This window comes from Lygodium microphyllum, chromosome 14 (genome assembly GCF_053477565.2).
Source record: "Lygodium microphyllum isolate KBCC chromosome 14, Lygodium_microphyllum_v1.1.10, whole genome shotgun sequence".
In the NCBI taxonomy this organism is placed as follows: domain Eukaryota; kingdom Viridiplantae; phylum Streptophyta; class Polypodiopsida; order Schizaeales; family Lygodiaceae; genus Lygodium; species Lygodium microphyllum.
This window is the reverse complement of record NC_141148.1, coordinates 14,679,888-14,697,872: the sequence shown is the minus strand read 5'-3', so window position 1 is coordinate 14,697,872 and position 17,985 is coordinate 14,679,888. Positions and strand designations below refer to the sequence as shown.

The 17,985-nt window shown below is 44.1% G+C and overlaps 2 protein-coding genes across 3 annotated transcripts in view; one reads left to right on the top strand and one right to left on the bottom strand.

Annotated features, from left to right (window-relative positions):
- The window catches only part of LOC148025344 (uncharacterized), a 56,419-nt gene extending 48,243 nt beyond the window's left edge, over positions 1-8,176 (top strand). The window contains exons 5-7 of the mRNA XM_087692384.1: positions 7,061-7,415; positions 7,545-7,599; positions 7,693-8,176. Of these exons, the coding sequence (XP_087548510.1) occupies positions 7,061-7,415; positions 7,545-7,599; positions 7,693-7,767 (485 nt within the window). The 3' untranslated portion in view covers positions 7,768-8,176. The remainder of the gene's footprint in view (positions 1-7,060; positions 7,416-7,544; positions 7,600-7,692) is intronic.
- A 2,214-nt stretch (positions 8,177-10,390) lies between these two features.
- Positions 10,391-12,122, bottom strand: LOC148025343 (1-acyl-sn-glycerol-3-phosphate acyltransferase). 2 transcript variants are annotated; one of them, XM_087692381.1, is made up of 3 exons: positions 11,545-12,122; positions 11,131-11,166; positions 10,391-11,028 (listed from the first exon to the last, which is right to left on the bottom strand). In XM_087692381.1, the coding sequence occupies exons 1-3, from the start codon at positions 11,969-11,971 to the stop codon at positions 10,853-10,855; spliced, it is 639 nt and encodes a 212-aa protein (XP_087548507.1). In that variant the 5' UTR covers positions 11,972-12,122; the 3' UTR covers positions 10,391-10,852. The 2 variants fall into 2 exon arrangements, with proteins under 2 accessions (XP_087548507.1, XP_087548508.1); XM_087692382.1 differs by having other exon boundaries at positions 11,131-11,148; positions 11,545-12,118.
- Between the last annotated feature and the right edge of the window lie 5,863 nt (positions 12,123-17,985).

Sequence of the window (17,985 nt, the reverse complement as noted above, 5' to 3'; positions counted from 1 at the left end):
TTTAGTTCTTGCATTGGAGAAGCCAACAGCTGCTTCTGAACCTGGACAGTGAGGCTCTTGTCTGAGTAGAAGTGCAAAGAAAACATAGAACTGTACCTTCGATGGAATCAGCCCATCATGCATATCATTTCCTTTGAGAATAGAGAGAGAGTTGACCAGAGGGAGCAAGCTCTACCTCTGTACATGAGTCAGAGATGAAAAAGTACTCTCCATAGCTGATGAATTTGCAGCAATCTCTCCTCAGCTTCTTAAAACTTCATTCTCAGATCTGCCCCTCATGTCTATTACGTTTTTTAAAAAAATGTTCTCTCTCTCTCTCTCTTTCTCTCGGGAATTTGTGCCACATGGCATACATGTAACAATTTATCCGTTTAAACCTTCTGGTCTAAAATTCTCTATGATCGGTGCAAAATTTGACCTCGGTATAGACTAAAGAATTAATCCTTGTGTAAAAATGAAGATAATGACGCGAACATATTCTGGGGTCCAAATATAGTAACTTCCTAAATTTTAGGGATGGTGACCCTTGCATTCCTCAAGTTGTTCTGAGCAACTTTTATCATTGCAACCACATCAAAAAGTGTCATGTGGCTTAGTTACGGTGACTTTTATTCCGTGAATATTCTCACATGTGCATCTTCTGTCTTGGCCAGGCTCATTGTCTTGCACGAACTCCAGTGGCTAAGCACACAGTCCCAAACCATTGGCATTCTATTCTTGAGTGCCCATTCAATATGAAACCAGTCCTAAGGCTTAGACAAAGCATTAGTCCAATTTGTCCCAAAGGTTGCCTCTTCTGGCCATGCAAAGGTCTAGGCTTAATCCAAGAGAACTCTGGGGGTAAAAAGCAATAGCAACTAAAGAAAAGAAAAGAAAAATATTTATATAAGTAAATAAGGAAAGCAACTGCAAAAAGTATCACCACTTGGTGACACACTCCTTGTGCCATCTCTCCTTTCTAGGCCACAACGATCGTTTTGCATTAGCTATCGAAGTATTATGCTCAATTCAATAATCCGCAACCGATGCACACTAAGTCCTTTTGAGCACACGGAGGCTCTAAGACCTTACAATGTGATAAACCCTCCTGGAGACCATCTCATTGCGGGGAGGTTTCCCCCACCCACTTCCAGGTACAGTGGCTTCCACGGCCCACATCTCCTCCACAGTCCACTCTCTTTAGAGCCTGCGACTATTTGCTATCCTTGGCTCATCCTAAGCCTTCTTCTTCTCCACCCTCTTCCACTCAGGTTCGAGCGGCTACTTTTGGGTGCTTTACGACTTCTTTTTCTGAGCCCTAGATACCTTCTTCGGCATGACCGACGGCACTTCCTTCGCCATCAGATGCTTCGCAGTCCGTGAGCCATGAGTGGTTGGATTCCCTTTCTCTCTCAGATTGGGAATTAGAGGGGGATTTTCTTACTTCGCCCTTAGAGGGGGCTTTGCAGTTTTTCTTCGGTTTCACAGGGGGCTTCTATTTCTACTCCTTCCGATTCAGAGAGGGACCCTATGTGCCATAAAGTTCTTCACATGCCACTACCTTTCACTTTCGAGGAGTGGCTCTCCTTTGAGCAGTCATTTCCTTTGCTCATACCTAGGATCTAGAGGACCTACTTAGATTGGGGCCCTTGGATCTTCAACGACGACTTGGTGACCAGGCCTTCGTATTCCTTCCAGCATGGAGTCACGAAGCTAGTGGCTTCTCTCCCGAGGTTGAGTTTCGGGTTCTACAGCTTATCGAGTCTCCTGACTATCTTCAAAGGTCTCCTTTCTACTGGTATTCTCAGATTACAAGGTGGATTTTCTTCGTTCCTTCGTCAGCATGGAGCCAATTCCCGAGATCGAATACGGGCATATCCTTATGGTTCTCGGCACCACACAAAGTTTGACATTCCTCCTATGCATTGCATGATTTCATCATATTTGTACTAGGGCGCTTGGGCAAGTGAACAATATCCCCACGAGGGACACTCTCCAAGTGGAAGGTACTGCATGAGTATTCTTCAGTATGTAGCATTACATCTCCACCTCACTCTTCTCTTGTTTCCCTTTTTGTGCTTGAGAGGGGATGTTGATAAACCCCTTCACCCGCAGTTTGCGTTTTTGCGTTTAGGGTTTGCAGCCCCAAAAAGGGGCACCAACCTAGACTAAATGTGCCTATTTATGCCACTCTCTCATTCATTCCTTACGGTTGATCCTTCAGTCCGTCACTCCCACTCTCTCTTCGTCAGTTTTCTGACACTCTCTTTCTCTTCCATCATCTCTCTCTCTCCTCTCCTACCACCATCTCCACTCTCCTAGCGCTAGTCTTCATCTTTAGTTGGTTGTGTTTATGGTGGCAGTGTGTTCCTCTTCAGTTGGTGTCCATCCTCCATTTTTGGCGATAGCATCTTCTGTGCTCCTACACCTTGCGTTTGGAGTCCACACTCTCTTGGTGTCAGCATCCACCCTTCTGGCAGTTCCATCTTCTTGTGTTTGGCTACTAGGGCAGTTTCTTACCATCTGGTGTCTCTCTCCAGCAAGCGTCACCTTCATCAGAGGCAATTGCACCTTGCGTTTGGTTCCTAGTCGCTTCCCACCCTTCTGATGTCACTCCACAACTGGTGATTCACTCCGAGAGGCTGTCTTTATCTGCGTTTTCAGCATCTAGCTCATCCTCACTACTTGGCGTTACTCCCAGCAGCTGGTGTCACCTCATCAGGCTTGCGTTTGCAAACGGAGGCTTCATCGGCTGTCTCCTTGCATGTAGGTACCACTCTTCATCCCTGCATTTGCAAATTCAGAGGCTCCTCACCCTTCGACGGTAGTCTCCATGCTCTAGGCGACACCTCCTCATCCTGCGTTTGCAGACTTAGAGACTTCTTCGGCAATCTTCTTGCACTCCAGGGCTTCCTTTGTGCTACAACACCCTTGTATCAAATTCACTTCATCCGCATGATTAATCTTTCATCATCTTCTGTGTTTCTTTTATAGAGACTAACAAAAGCAGTGTCCTGCAAAGTTGCCCCATTTCAAGCGAAAGTGCAAAGGATGCATGCCAGAGCAATTGAGGCGAAGCCACGCAGGCCTTTTCTTGGCCGTGTCCCATAACATGCATAAACGGTTTCGATTCATAACCCTTAGGCTTGGGGGAACCAACACCGTTTCCACAACTGCCATCGCATCCTTTAACAATGGCCAATAGACCGCCGGACAATTTTCCACTTCCACCCACACCGGGCATTCTCGTTGAAGCAGGCGCTGGAAGTCTGCCATAGGGCGCCATGGCACAGCATGGACCAAGCGCGACCAAAGAATAATGGCAACTTGGACAGGAGCTCAGCCTGACGTGTCTCTGATTTCAGCTGCACCTCATAAAAGCCGCGGGGTCCAAGGAATATCTCCTCAACACACTCCCCTTGCAATAAATGGTGCAGCCACTGGTGAATATGGGAAAGCACTGGGATCCTGCCAGTGAAGAAAAGTATAACGGCACGGTCATAAAACACCGAAAAAGACCGCAAGACTGATTTCGGTTCCACCGTGGCTTCAAGCACGTCATCAATTCCCGAATCAGAAAAAGTTTCATGATTATGCTGGACATAATTGCCAAGCAGAGTATTGGCAAAGTCCAACAAATGCTCCCAGTCAATCTCTTGCGAATCCACAGGATCAGAGGCAACCTGCGCATAGGAACGTTCCTGAGGGCCCATTGTCTCGTCAGAAGTATGCTTGGAGCATTTGCCCGCAGGTGGCAGTTCAGAACCCGAAGGCATCTCCTCCGTGCACGGCACCATATCCTCCGGCTCCTGTGTATTAGAATCAGGGCCAAGGGCTGCCACCGTCCGGTCTAGAAAATCCATATCCATGCCAGCCATACTGCTGTCGTCTCTCTCTGTCAGGGCGCGCAGCCAAGGGCAACGTCGCAGGGCAGGTCAGCCGCCGTCACAGGTCAGCCGACGTCTCGGGACCGCAGGGCAGGTTCGCCGACCTCACAGGTTCAGCAGGGTGGGTCAAATGAGGGGCCTGGCGGGCGCACCGACACAGGGAACGGAGGGCAGGTCTTCGTGCAGACGCAGGGACTGGCGGACAGGGAAATCGACACAATCGTGCGCGCGGGGTCTCGCAGACGGGCCAATCAACATCAGGCAGGGGTCAGACAGGGCGCGAACCAGGATGAGTGTGGGCGCACGCAGGCGCAACTAGGCGCAAATTGGGTCGGACGAAGGCGGGCAAAAACGGCGCGAACCAGGGCGGCCTGGTCCGAACGGGCGCGGATGGGTCAGGCAGGGAAGCGTGCTTGCAAACGGGCGCGCACCAGGGCGGATCCGCGCAGAGGCCGCAGACGACGACGACGGGACGGGACAGCAACGAACCAGGGCGCACGGGCGCGAACAGGCGCAGAGCCCGCAGACGACAGCAGGGTGAGTCAGGTGACGGAGGCGAGCCCGACGACGGGAGACAGGTCGCGCGGCATCCCGACGGTTCCCGCCATCACGTTCTCTCTCTTCTCTCTCTCTCTATGTTTCTTTGCTCTCTCTGTGTTTGCTATACATTGTGTTTTCCCTCGCAAACCCTATTGTCTCTCTGGTCAGTTAGTCATTCTGACACCTTTGGTGCGTCACCAATTGATATTTTTGGGGTCTTGGGTCCCCGTTGTGAAATAATTAACTTGCACTTCACATGTGCGAGTCACATTAGCATATTTGATTAACTTGTAATTAAATGCTAAGCAATAAAGTTTCATGTCCTTGTGGCATTGCTAGTAATAGCTGAGGAAGGATGAGAATAGGTTGGAGGATGGGAAAGAATGCTGTGGAGATAGAAAATTCAGACTTCCTATCGCAAGAAAATGGAAGATCACTGATGATCGACTTTGGCATGCCATGATACTTAAACATATGCTGCAAAAATAAGTTGGCCATATGATCAACCTTTATCTTCTTGCTCACTGGAATGAAATGAAAATGCTTATTGATGGTGCAAAAAATGGTCCATATCCCATCATTTCCCATAGGTGTCCTAGGAAGCTCAAAGATAAAGTTCATAGCAATACTTTGCCAAGGCCTATCAAGAATAGGCAAGGGTTGCAATAAACCCGACATCTTTTGCCTATCATACTTTACCTTCTGACATATGATGCATGTCTTGATAAACTGCTCAACATTATGTGTTAAAGAAGACCAATTCTTCACACAAATTAGCATCTTGTTCAATCTCCCTTTGTTGAGCTCAAGTCTCCATTGAAGTTTCATCATCATATCATCATAATCTCTCTCTCCCCTCTTCCTCCTCCTTTTGCTTTTCCTCACCTTCTCTTCCTCCTCTCTCTCTATCTCTCTCCCTCTCCCTCTCCCTCTCTCTTACTTTCAAGTTTCATCCATACATATTGCACCATCCCCTCTCCCTTTCCCAAATTCCTCTTCCCCCTCCCTCTCCTCCTTTCTCCTCATTCTTCTCCACAATGCATAGGCCTCTCAATTAGAGGACCTGAGTGGAGGATACTCCAATTAGAGAGCTTGAGTACGATGGTGATGGGAATGTCTTTAGTGATGGTGACTTTGTTGAGCCGTCTGAGGCCTCTTCTGGTGAGGGTGGCTCTCCACCTTCTGATGCCTGATGCTGAGTCATCCTCATGAGTCATGAGTCATTTTGTATTTTGTCATTTTGAGTCCTTTTACGAGCATTGAGTAATAGCATATCCCATGGCAACTATCTTTTGGTATCTTTTTGGAGTACTCCATAGAACACACGACATGACTCGAGTTTCAACTCTCATGTAGGCTTGCAATTGTTTTCTAAACTCTAATTCATGAAACTTTGTGCTTTCCATGATCTATCTTTTAAGTTGAATATTTTTATGTGTTTAGGCTGATCTTATACATAGTTTTATGTTTATTTATTTGAATGACGTATGAAACAACGTATTTTATTCTTAAAACTTTTGTGTATGTTCCAGACTGTACATATTCCCGTACTGAATGTATCGTACTAAGTGTACAGAACCACCCTGTTGCAGACCGACTCTTCACGGAATCTGGATGTGCTTTCTCATGTAGCTTGGATTGATTCTTGTATCTTTCCAAGCTTGATGAAGGCATTCTTTTTGAAGAATGCAAGCGGCAAGCCTACGTGTAAGCTGGTTTAGATGGAAAAAAATGATATACCATCGGTACTACATGGAATATACAGGCTGATAACCATACAATGCTAGTGTCCATACAGGCGTTGTATGGTTATCAGCCTGTATTTTGGTCTTTTGCTTGTCTCTCTCAAGCTGAGTCCTTTTCACAGATGGTCCCAAAGAGAAACTATAGTGAACTATGATAGTAGAATAATTGTCAAACTCAAAAGGATGCAAAGAGAGGAGGGAGGATAGGCAACAGGTTCAGCAAGAGAGGACAGACGAACAATCTGAGAACTGAAGGAATAAAGAGCCTGTACAAAGACTTGTTGCTGTACATGAAGGCTTTGGACAGAGAGATAGGATACTTAACCTGTTCTCTCGAGGGTCCACTATTCTCGTAAGGGTCCATACAGATGCAGAGTCTAGCAGAAACCATTGTTTCTAACAAGCTCGCAGAGACTGAAATACTGAGTGCTCACTTGCAAGTAGCATGCCCAAGCCATTTAGATCCTGGATCATTAGTTTCCACCACAGTGATTGTTATTGCCAAGCTGCAGGTGTATGTGTTCATGGCAGCTTTTGGCGAAAGTTGAAGGACAGAATGCGAGATGAGATATGCTGAAAGTTGGAGAGTGCCTTGTAGCTCACCATTCGCAGCTTATTGCTATACTCTTGTTACCCCCACTCCACCAACCTATGAAATTAGTTAAAAATTTCGATGACTAGCAAGTAAGTGTTCTGCAAAGTAATAAGAGGGAGCTGGTGTCTGCAGTAGGTATGAATTGAATAATCATGTTCCCAATCAAAACCAACACTGTATCATACTTCCACTATGTTGAGCTTGCTATGTTTTCTTCAATTTGTGTAGGATTACAATCTCAAGGTTTTGAAATATTGCATACATTTTCTCAGCATAGAATGTTGACAATTGGAATCTCATTTATACAAATGCAGAGCATGGGCAAGCAAATCCATGTGGTCATGATGGCCAAGAATCTCCTAATGAAGAGTCCCGAAAGGATCCGTTTCACAATTTTTGGCAGAGAGTAAACAATAGCTATTCTGAGTGGTGGGGTTTCTCCAGCTTTTCTTCTGATGACTTCCGCTTTTCAGACCAGCATCCATTTTCAGACGAAGGAAAATCTCAATTTTCAGAGGAATGGAAAAGTTATACTAGATCGTCCTGCTACAATGAGTCCACGAATAAGACAAAGGTGAAACCCGAACCTACTATAGGGTTGCCTGCTGATAGGCGTACCCTTGGATTGTCTCCATCTGGCTCGTTGACAATGGAGGAGTTGAAGAAAGCGTAAGCTCTGTGTGCCTCGTCCCAGTTTTCCTATTATTGGCTTTCTGCTTCTGCAGTGAAGGCTTTTAAGTTTCGCAGAGACGAGACATGATTGCAAGACGTAATTAAAAAAATGGGGATTTTCTGCAGATTCCGTACGTCAGCGTTGAAATGGCATCCTGATCGGCATGATGGTGCAGCAAAGGTAATGCACAGGCAGGAGTCAGGTTCTCTGTCTAACACTCGTGAATAAAGAAGCTGGTCTCTGAGGAAATTTAAGTGTGTGTGGTGTGCACAGGCTACAGCTGAGGCAAAGTTTAAGGACTGTGGTGCGGCCTATAAGTCGTTGCTGAATGCATTGGCCAGAGCTTGATCGCGTCATCATCATCATCATCATCATCGAATACAGCTAAATGCTCAACATTCTTCTCGTCACTGAGCGAGCGTCCCGTCCACCCCACCGTACGGGCTAGCTAGTAAAAAATAAGCAAAAAAAAGAGGCCATTTATTTGTTATATTCAAGATGTCTGCAACATTGGAATCTCCAGGAGAACTTGAGCGATAACAATGTATTGCCATTTTTCCGCCTGCCCCACAATTTACAAACCCTCTCAGTGGTAGTTTTATTTTTGTCTTAGAAGGGCAGAGAAACATAATAATAAAGGAAAGAATGAAAGAAGAAACTGTAGTTGGCTACAATCTAGAGTATTAGTGGTGATGAGACCATTCCTCTTTTTTAGTGTGTCTCTCTTGTTTTAAAATCTCTCTAAACTATTTGTATTTCTTGGGTGCATTTTACACTTTGAATTACAATAATTCGTAAAGTCGAGAGAGAAATTGTGTTGACTTTATTCTTGGGTGCATTGTACCCAACATTCGACTATTCGTAAGTCACAGAATATTTTGAAACAAATTGTTCAACTTTGATATATGATGATTTGCCAAAAATTTGCTTCATTTAAAAATAGGACATAGTTGATGATTCTATAAGGTCCTAGAGTGACCTGACAAAAATTTGAAACAAGGACCTTATGGATGAAGATAAAACCAACCTAGAGTAACCTGACTAGGAATACGTTTCTCACCAGCATGTCTACCCTTGTATAAATATACGTGTAAGTACACATTTTGAAGGCTCCTCTAATGTGCCTGTGTATATACATACACACTTACCAAATTGGTTTTGCTTTGTTCATAGTTGTAAACCAAAACACCTATACATGTTATATTCGTTTGTTACTATCCATTACCCTTTCTTATATTCGTTTTGATATTATAAATACATTAGAATGATCAAACCACTCGTTTTCATCTCCAAATAGGCTTCACATTCAACACATAATGTGTATCTAGATAACGTGATTGTTCAATGCTTAACAACTCTAGGAGTGCCAACTTGAATGGTCTTTACATGTTGCACTTTTGAAACCGTTGATATTGAGGCCCCGTTTTCTTTTTGGTAGGTCATTGGACTTCGCTCATCTTCATTTAGGTTTCTTGTAGTGAGCTTACAAGGTTGCATACTAAGCAAATGCATTGCATTACACACAATGCAGCTTCCAATACAAACCCTATTCACTTGGTCAAACTTAGCACAAATAACAGTACCGGATGGAGTATACTCCAATTATTATTATTTTGCTTCAATAGTAAAATTTCATGTTAATTGGAAAATTTTGGGCATATTTTTTTTACTAAATTCATTCCAAAACACTTCAAATTTTTAGGGCATGCACTATTTAATGCTTAACAAGTAAGATGGTCAACAAAATTTAAAGCTTAACACAATTAGCCAAGCTTTATGATCACAGCTCTTCATTTCAATGTGGTAATTAGCCAAGCCTTGCGATCACAGCTCTTCGTGTCAATGTGGTACTACATATCACAAGAGGCCAATTAACCACCATTAGAGCTCTATAGAGATTTGATGTAAATCATGAGCATTTGGCCCATTATATCGACTTGGGAAGTTTGACTGACAAGAAAAGAATTCCATTGGATTTTCTATCGTCTGACTTATGCTATCCTTAAGTACAGGGCATAATTTAGATCATAGTTGTAATCCTTTATGATTCCTTTAGTACGACTAGATTAAGCTAGACAATTTGTGAATGGTTGTCTTGGTTTATTTAGAAACTCCAAAAGTTTAAGGTTGTTTTTTATACTTAACACACAAGATAGCCTACAAATTCTAATAGCATGACAAATTTTTACATCTCTTCAATCAAAATGGTTTTTGATAAACCAAAAGGAGGCCCAAATGCACAAAAACAAGATATTTCCATTGGTCCATCTGATTGATGCAACCCTAAAGTACAATATTGTTTATAATCTTAACTATGTCATCTACTTTAGCATTGCAAAAGCCAAATGAACGTTTGTGGCAACTAAGCTTGCAAAGTTGATATGATGAGAACCCAATGCATATGATATGGTAACTCTACAGAGTTCCGTAACTTTCTCTGTCTCCTTGCTTTGAATTTAAAGAAAAAAGGTCGCACATAAATCAGCCACCAATCCTACTTCTGAATAGCCATGCGGGCGCCACCCATCCTACACAATCATACGTTCATACGTAGACGTTCTTGGCAACGTAGGGAGAAAACTATGGAACTTAAAAGATGAAGGACGTGCCCCAATTCCCCTACCTGTCTGCTTTAGGTGGCGTATGGGAACATAGGGAGGGAGCTGTGGTTGAGACGAGAAACACGGCCCTATCCCACAGAGATGAACTGCTTGAATCCAGATCTTCGACTTTACTGCAGACCCAATTCCGCTGCCTACAGGACAGACAATCCTGTGATCGCTTTCGGCAGGCATGTTGGTTCAAGGTTGTCGATATCTGAGAAACCCTGCATCCTCACTTACAGGTTACTTGCGTGTCCAGATAGCCGTTTCTTGCAGCAGGCTCTTAAACAGGCCTTGGCAGTTACTTTACTACTAGATGTTTCTCTCTTTGCTGAATACCACATTAAATAGCAATCGATCCTTCGCTGTTTTGAAAAACATTCCACCTCCTTTGCTTAACGTTTGACCAAATTAGCCAGAACCCAACTTGGGAATGGAGCCGGAGTAAAGAAAACTGCTCCAAATACACTTGTGCTCCAGAATAGGAACTAGCAGAAACCGCGCGGGCCAAGCACTATCTCTTGGCATGAGAAAAGAAAAGCCCCATACATCCAGTCACCCTAAAGAGGAAGAGAGTAATCGAGGTTCTTGCATTTCAAAGACCATCTTAGTCCCACTTCCGCGGTCGAGACAGTAACCTCAACTTTTGAGGCACGAAGGTTAGTCTCGATACAATGAATGATGAGAAAGTAAGTACATTTTGCTTCTTTGAATTTCTGAAGTGTTTCGACTTGACCGAGGACCGAAAAGAAAATAAAAATAGTATTGACAAAGTGCCAGTGTATTTGATAAATGGGCAAAGGCCAAGTTATGCAGCGCTCCGATAATCTTTAATCATCTTCTGTTGTTTCCGCTTCCTCCTCTTGCGCTTCCTCTTTAGCAGAGCCTAACCGAAGAGCTCCCCTCAGACCCAGCACAATGAAGAGGTTTGTGAGAGTGAGCATCGACTCTGCTCCTCCGTGAAGCCAATCCACATTCGCAAGAGACGTCCCATACTTCACTTTTGCTGCACGGACGGAAAACAGAAGCTTTCTAAATTCTAGAAGACTTAACGTGGAAAAACGGGAGAACAGGAGTGGTAGTATTTTGAGCATAAACAATGGCGTACCGTAGATGCCGGCAGGGACTGTGAAGAAGCCAATGTCCGTTGCAGCATGCAAACAAATGCCAGATCAGTTCGGAGCGACGTACAGGCAAATAAGCAGCGACACCCAGAGAGAGAGAGAGAGAGAGATAGAGGGAGCCGTTTAACAGAATCCAAATTAATGTGAGAAACCCCTCCCTATCCAACAAGTCCTTGTCTCAAGCATCAGGTGTAAGCCTAGATATCTAGTGAACCGCATCTCATGTGATCTAGTGAACCGCATCTCATGTGATCTAGTCAACCGCATCCCGTTCTATCTAGTCAAATGCATGTCCTGCTTAGTATGTATCTAGCATGCTAATACAGCTATAGGTAATATCAGTACATATGTTGAATGTGAAAGAGAGAGAGAGAGAGGTGTGCGATGGGGTGTCTTACTGGTGGCGGCCACAAAGACGAGAAGGAAGTAGAAGCCGAAGAGGGTGAGCTTGGGAGCAGACTTGGAGATGGTGATGTGGTAGAGGAAGCCAAGATAGGGGAAGAGGGAGGCCGCGAACAGCTGGGACGCGATGCTCTGCGAGTCCACTCCGGCGTTGGGCGCCCAGGGGTCTACCAAACCACCCACGGCTACCTCTACCCCTAGGAGGACATGCTGCGGCTGAAACCCGTCTGCAAGAAGCTGCTGCAGGCTGCAACAACACCCCCCCGCGTGATTGGATCTCTTCTTCCTTCTTGTTCCTCTTCTGCCGCTGCTGCTGCTGACAATGACGACGCTCCTCGGTCCTCTTCCATTGCTACTAAACTTGTGACACCAATAGATGACAGGAGACGAGCCACAAATGGACGGTGAGGCAACGCCTTGCATCCTTCTCTCTCGTTGTTTAATGGATTATGGAAGCCTGCATTATCTATCTTCCTTGGGCGCCCATGCTTCCTTCTCGTCCGTCCCTTGTAGTGATGTAGACTAGTCTAGTCTTTTTTCCGTATAGCCCTCGCTCTGGGGTCTTCAATTTTCGTTTGTGACCCGCCACCGAGGGCCAAGGCCATTTGCTTAATATATATAGTCTTTATCTTATTGGTTAATATATAGTCTTTGCATGTATATTTACTATCTATTAAAAAAAGTTAATTTAACGTCTCGCTTAAAGCACCAAAAGCTTTCCCAAGCCTTGGGTGTGTGCGTGAGTTTCAAAAGGTTTAAGGATTAAATTCCACTTTTGGGCGGCTCTCAAGTGCACAAACCTTCCGCTCGAATTGACAGATAAAGCCTGTTGTGATATTTCCATTGAAAGGCGAAAAAAACACATTATTTTTAAAAACGCTTTTTCAAGCCTAAAGAAGCTCTCTCATTATTTGATTGTTGCAAGTGAGCCTTTTACAAAAAAGTGGGTTAAATTTTAAAATATCGCGTCTTTCTTTTTGCAGTTGGCACACACACTCTCTCCTATCCACAATGTGCTTAGGATTCTAGAGGATGAGTTTGCAATTCAATCTTCATGTATCACCTTCTTCTACAAGCTTCAACAAGACAAGTAAAAACCTCTCTCTCTCTCTCTCTCTCTCTCTCTCTCTCTCTCTCTCTCTCTCTTTGCCTTGTTTGTGAGAAATTGCAGCATTGAAGGTGTTGAGAAGGATGCATTGTTGCAAAAATGACGATGTTCTAGGTGCAAATATACTCTCATATTCCAAAGTCAATGAAATACATATATCATGTCTTTCATTAAGAAGGCACCCATTTAGACAACAACAAATGGAGCTAGTAAAGACAAGTTTCTAAAACATCATGCATAACATAGATACAATCCAAACAACTCCAAGTTTTCGAGTGTTGTATTGAATGAAAGTTATGACTATGGTCAAGGGGAATAGCCAAGACAATAGATCCTATTGCTGCCATAATTCACGGCGACCAGAGATATCATTGGGATCACATAAGTCCACTAGCCATAGTCCTTCCCCATCATAGGTGATCTCAACAACTATGAATCTATCCAATTCATTTGTCTTAATTCAAAATTGGCTCTCCCAGCTTCTTTGTGACTCTTATACTCCATCACATACAAAACATCCTAACTATTAGACTGAAAAATATGCCACATAGCATATTGTTTGCTATAAGAGTAAATGACCTGAACATTCCATGTTGCCACACTTCATGAAGAGCGGTAGGGGAATCAAGTCTGAGGTTTCCTTCCACGTATGTATATGCATATGAATGTTGAATCTCTTCTTTCTTTTCAATACACTTTGTCGTAAAATGCCCTAATTGGCCACAAGTCTAGCAATGTCTTGCAAAAGCTCCCTATTCGAGACAAAGCACAAGGAATGCATACCAAGAGATTTCACATGCAACCAAGTATGATGCTTCTAGGTAGTAGCATGCACATTCTATTTCTATTGGCAAGAGCTAGAGTACTAAGAGGAACCAACACTTTGCCAATCTTAGCTAAGGCATTAGACAAAAGAGGCCACTACATACCCAAAAAACCCTTCACTTCCATCCAAATTGGGCATTCTTGTCTGAGTAGTTCTACAAAATCCAGCAATGGCCTCCATGGAACAATATGCACCAACGTGCAATCATAAAACAATTGTAGCATACATGAAAGTATGTCACAATGATGAAGGGATTTGAACATGACCTCATAAAACCCCCTCGGGCCCATGAGAATGACCTCAACACTATCCTCTTGCACAACTAATAACCATGATCGTACAAAAGACAACATAGGAATTTTGGCAATAAAAAATATAAGTTTCTCTTTTTCATGAACAGAGATAAAGAAACACAGCACCCTTGTATGCACACTAGTATTGAAAACATCATTCTTAGTAAAATCTAGAAAATTATTGTGATTATATTATTGTTAACCTCGATACGAGATGGAAAAAAAGAAAATTCAAAATAAGGAATAATACGAAAAAAGCCAGCCCAACAAACGAATAAGAGAGGAAAGACCAAAAGTGCAAAAGGTCAAGTCAAAGGTGAATGCGCTTTTTAAAATGCAAAGGTGTCACCAAAAGTTTGTAAAAAGAGCACCAAGTTCCCTCCTGTGCAAATTGTAAAATCTAGAGGGGCATAGGTGAAGGGATAAGGCAACTAGAAGGGAATAGGGAAAGAGGACCTTGGCAAGATGCCTGGTGATTTAAAAAAGGGGATGGATGCCCAAGGGATTTAGGGCTTGTATATAACTCAAAAAGTGAATGAGAAGCTCATTCTTTGGTGTGTGGTAAAAGTGGCTTCTTCTTTCTCTCTTCTTGCTTGTATGTGCTTATGCTTGAGAGAGGGAGTGTAAGAGTGTGAGAGAGTGAGTGTGTGAGGGTGAGGGATCGTGGTGGAGAAGCTTTTCATCTTCTCCTCTCTTCTTCTCTTCTCTTCTCTTCTCTTGACCCGTGCTCAACTATGGAGGATGGAGCTCAAAGGAGGAGGCATGAGGTTGCTTGAGATTACAACTAGGATCATGGAGCTATTGGAGTGCTTGCGGGAGGAGGCCACTCATTCAGGCATCAAGGTAAGCTCACTACACCCGTGGGATCAAAGGTGCGTTGGCTAGGTGAGAGATAGCCATTAGAGCTCTCTTGAAACACTTGAACAGTAAGCAGTTCGTGGGTCTTGGTGGTTGAGTGCGAGCTCCCACTACATTTTGGTTTCATTGTCGGGACCACAAATTCAAGCTTGAGCACTTGTGCACTTCAAATCGAGCATCGAAGTAGGGTTTTTATCCTCGAACCAATGCTTGATGCAGGTAGGAGATTTCATAGTTTAATCTTCAATGCAAGTAAGTATTTTGGGGTTTTGATGATTAGGCAAGTAGGATAAATCATTTCAGTTCTTAAGTTGTGATTTTTGTTGCATTTAGAGTAGGATAGGATTGAGAGATCGAAGCAAATTGCTTTAGGGTTACTGTTGTAAACCGGCCCAAAACAAGGCGCATAAATAGGGTTGAAATCCATTGACAAGGCATGAGCACTAACGGGGCAATGATCGGGCATTAGAACAAAGGGTTAAGACCCAAGGAAAGGGGGTAGAAGGCCCATTTTTATCTTTTGCACAGAGAGAGAGAGAGAGAGAGAGAGAGAGAGAGAGAGAGAGAGAGAGAGAGAGAGAGAGAGAGAGAGAGAGAGAGAGAGAGAGAGAGAGAGAGAGAGAGAGAGAGAGAGAGAGAGTGTGTGTGTGTGTCAAGGGCCAAAGCATGGATTGATCATCGGTACGTGTGTTTTTTAGCTGCATCAAGTATATACAAATCTAGCCCCTTGTCTATTCTTGCTTCTTGGAAGTTTGTGTGGCATGGCATCCCCAAAATCGTAGCCATTGATTCAATTTTTGCATCGAATGGAACCACGACCATTGGAATTGGATGCAGCTGACAGAGTCTGATTTCCATAATTGAACTCGGAATGTCTGATTGTGGATAATCGAACGGCCCAATGTTGGAAATCAGACCACTCAGACTATCGGACACCACATCCGATCAAACACGTGACTCATCCGATTCGGACAATCGGACTCACGAGAATTGGATGCCCAAAATTGGACAGCCTGAAAATCAGATACATCGAAATCGGACAAACGAAAATCGGACCACCTACACTCGGATGTTCGATTTTGGGAATTGGTCACTGAGAATCAGACCCTGTCAAATCAGACCAAGGGTGGATGGTAAAAATTGACTGATCCAATGCATCCCGGGCAACACAGAGCACCTTTCGTGTGGCGAGAAAACCTCTCGGTAGTCTTCCAGGGATGGCTCATGGAGCCTCCTGACTGCGCATAGTGGGACCCATAAACCTAGAAGTAACACTAACTGACTTGATTGACCTGCTTAGAGCCACAAATCGACACGTAGATGCCGATTAAGATTTGATCGAGTTGAAAGACACAAGAGAGACCCTAGAGACCCCTGAGAGTGGCTAGCAACTGAGCCTGGAAGCATACCTAGCCGAGAACGTATAAGGGAGTGAGAGACCTGCATCCGTCATCCTGCATTCGCACCCCACAACTATTTTTGACACTTGGAGTACACTTAAAAAAATTGAAAGCTTGATTTCGCACAATACACGAAAAGAACACCATGCATACTAGGAGTGTACATAAGTTGAGGGTTATTTGTAATAAAGAAAGGAATACACCCTGAAATAATATGCAAAATGAACCCACCAATAGGAGATGAACCTCAGACCTAGATGGACAATCAAAAATTCTGATCTGCGGGACCAAGAGAGAGACTTGATATAGACAGCCAAACGCATAGAAGGATTGACTCCATTTGAGGCACAACACTGCTCAACCTAACCAACCACAACAACAAGTCGGTGGAGCAAGAGGCCGCAGATATGGCACGAACTAGTGTGACTCATGGAAGCGATGAGCTCAACTTGGGAGATTTCCTAGTCGAAATCCAACAAATGTTGAGTAAATACGATCTCCAAACCCGAATGGACCACCATGGTAGATCATCAAAGGACATCATCATAGATCTCGAGGAGAAGAGGAGATTAGCATTTAGGGCACTGTAGAGCATCACAGCCTACAACTAGGAACAATAAGCTAGGAGATTGCGGTAGGACATAGAGATGCAAGAAGTCCTATTAGCTCTAGCGAATAAGAATTGAACAGGACTGAACATGGAGAGAGAGATAGAGCGCTAGAGGCGAACTTAACACTGAGTGAGCTTCTTACGAAGTGGCTCATTGAAAATACATCAGTAGAGTAGAGCACAGCAGCCTTAGCAACCTCATTGCTTGTAGGATAAGGAGTCACCCAGGGCTCCAAGAGCCAATCAAGCAACAACCCGTATAGTTTCGTAGAGCAATTCGAGCAGGTCCAGGAGGCTAATGGCCTCATCGATCTTGCTCAGTGTTCGCAACCTTTGGCCTATGCCTAGGCGATAAGGGTAGGACATGGTACACGAGCTTGGAGGCGGTAGAATGCAACAACTTCAACAACCTCAAGAATCTCTTCATTAAAAGATTCTCTGAGAGACTGGGTACGCCGAAAATTTCATAGTTCGGTTGATGAATGTCAAGCAGAAAGACAAAGAGGACATTAGGGACTACATTACTCTCGTGCGGAGTCTCTATAAGAGAGTCCCGACTAACGAAAGACCCACTGAGAGAGCAGTCTCCACAGTATTTATTAGTGGAATACGTAGTGAGGAACTCTACAAGGCCTTGGCAAGGAACTCGAGCCTATAGAGAGACACACTAGCTAGGGTCTTTGAAGAGGCTATACGAGTGGACAACTAGCTCAAGGAGAGAAGCTCCCATAACTCTAATCGAGATGAAGCTAATGATAGATCCTCGGAAAGGTTCACAACATCTACTGAACAGTCAGTCCCAAGTGCCCAAGATAAAGGGAAAAGCATTGACCAGAGTCAAGAGCTAGCAGAAATGAAGATGGAGCTACCTAGATTGCAAGAGATGATAAGGAGACCTATGCACCCACATGTCCAATGTGTGCACTGTGGGAGAAACCACCTACCAGCAGAGTGTCAAGACCCTCGGTCTTGGCCTTGCATCAATTGTAGTAAGTTTGATCATGATCCCATGCATTGTAGACTTCCATACTTGCAACCTTACAACCTGCCTTACTTATGGAGTTGGCCATCGAACTTCTTTGGGAGGGGAGCCCCATTGGCTCTTCCAATACCTAATGATGCAAAATCAACTGTCACCATGATGGCCCAATCCACTACATGGAGGAGCCAAATGATAAAGAGGCATATGTGAACCCTTACGTCTCATATGATGAAGAGGGCAATCCGATCCTTGTGGACTATTGATCAGTGCTGTTGATGGTGTTATGCAGAGGCAAAGGTAGAGGCCTAGGAAGATAGACCCAAGAGCCACTTGCGGTCACCCGTCGGGGCACATTTCACC

Coding starts and splice junctions, on each gene's coding strand:
- LOC148025343 (XM_087692381.1), bottom strand. CDS start 11,971: ATGCAAGGCGTTGCCTCACCGTCCATTTGTGGCTCGTCTCCTGTCATC. Junction 11,167..11,544: donor CGTCTTTGTGGCCGCCACCA/GTAAGACACCCC, acceptor ATGCTGCAACGG/ACATTGGCTTCTTCACAGTC. Junction 11,029..11,130: donor AGTCCCTGCCGGCATCTACG/GTACGCCATTGT, acceptor CCGTCCGTGCAG/CAAAAGTGAAGTATGGGACG.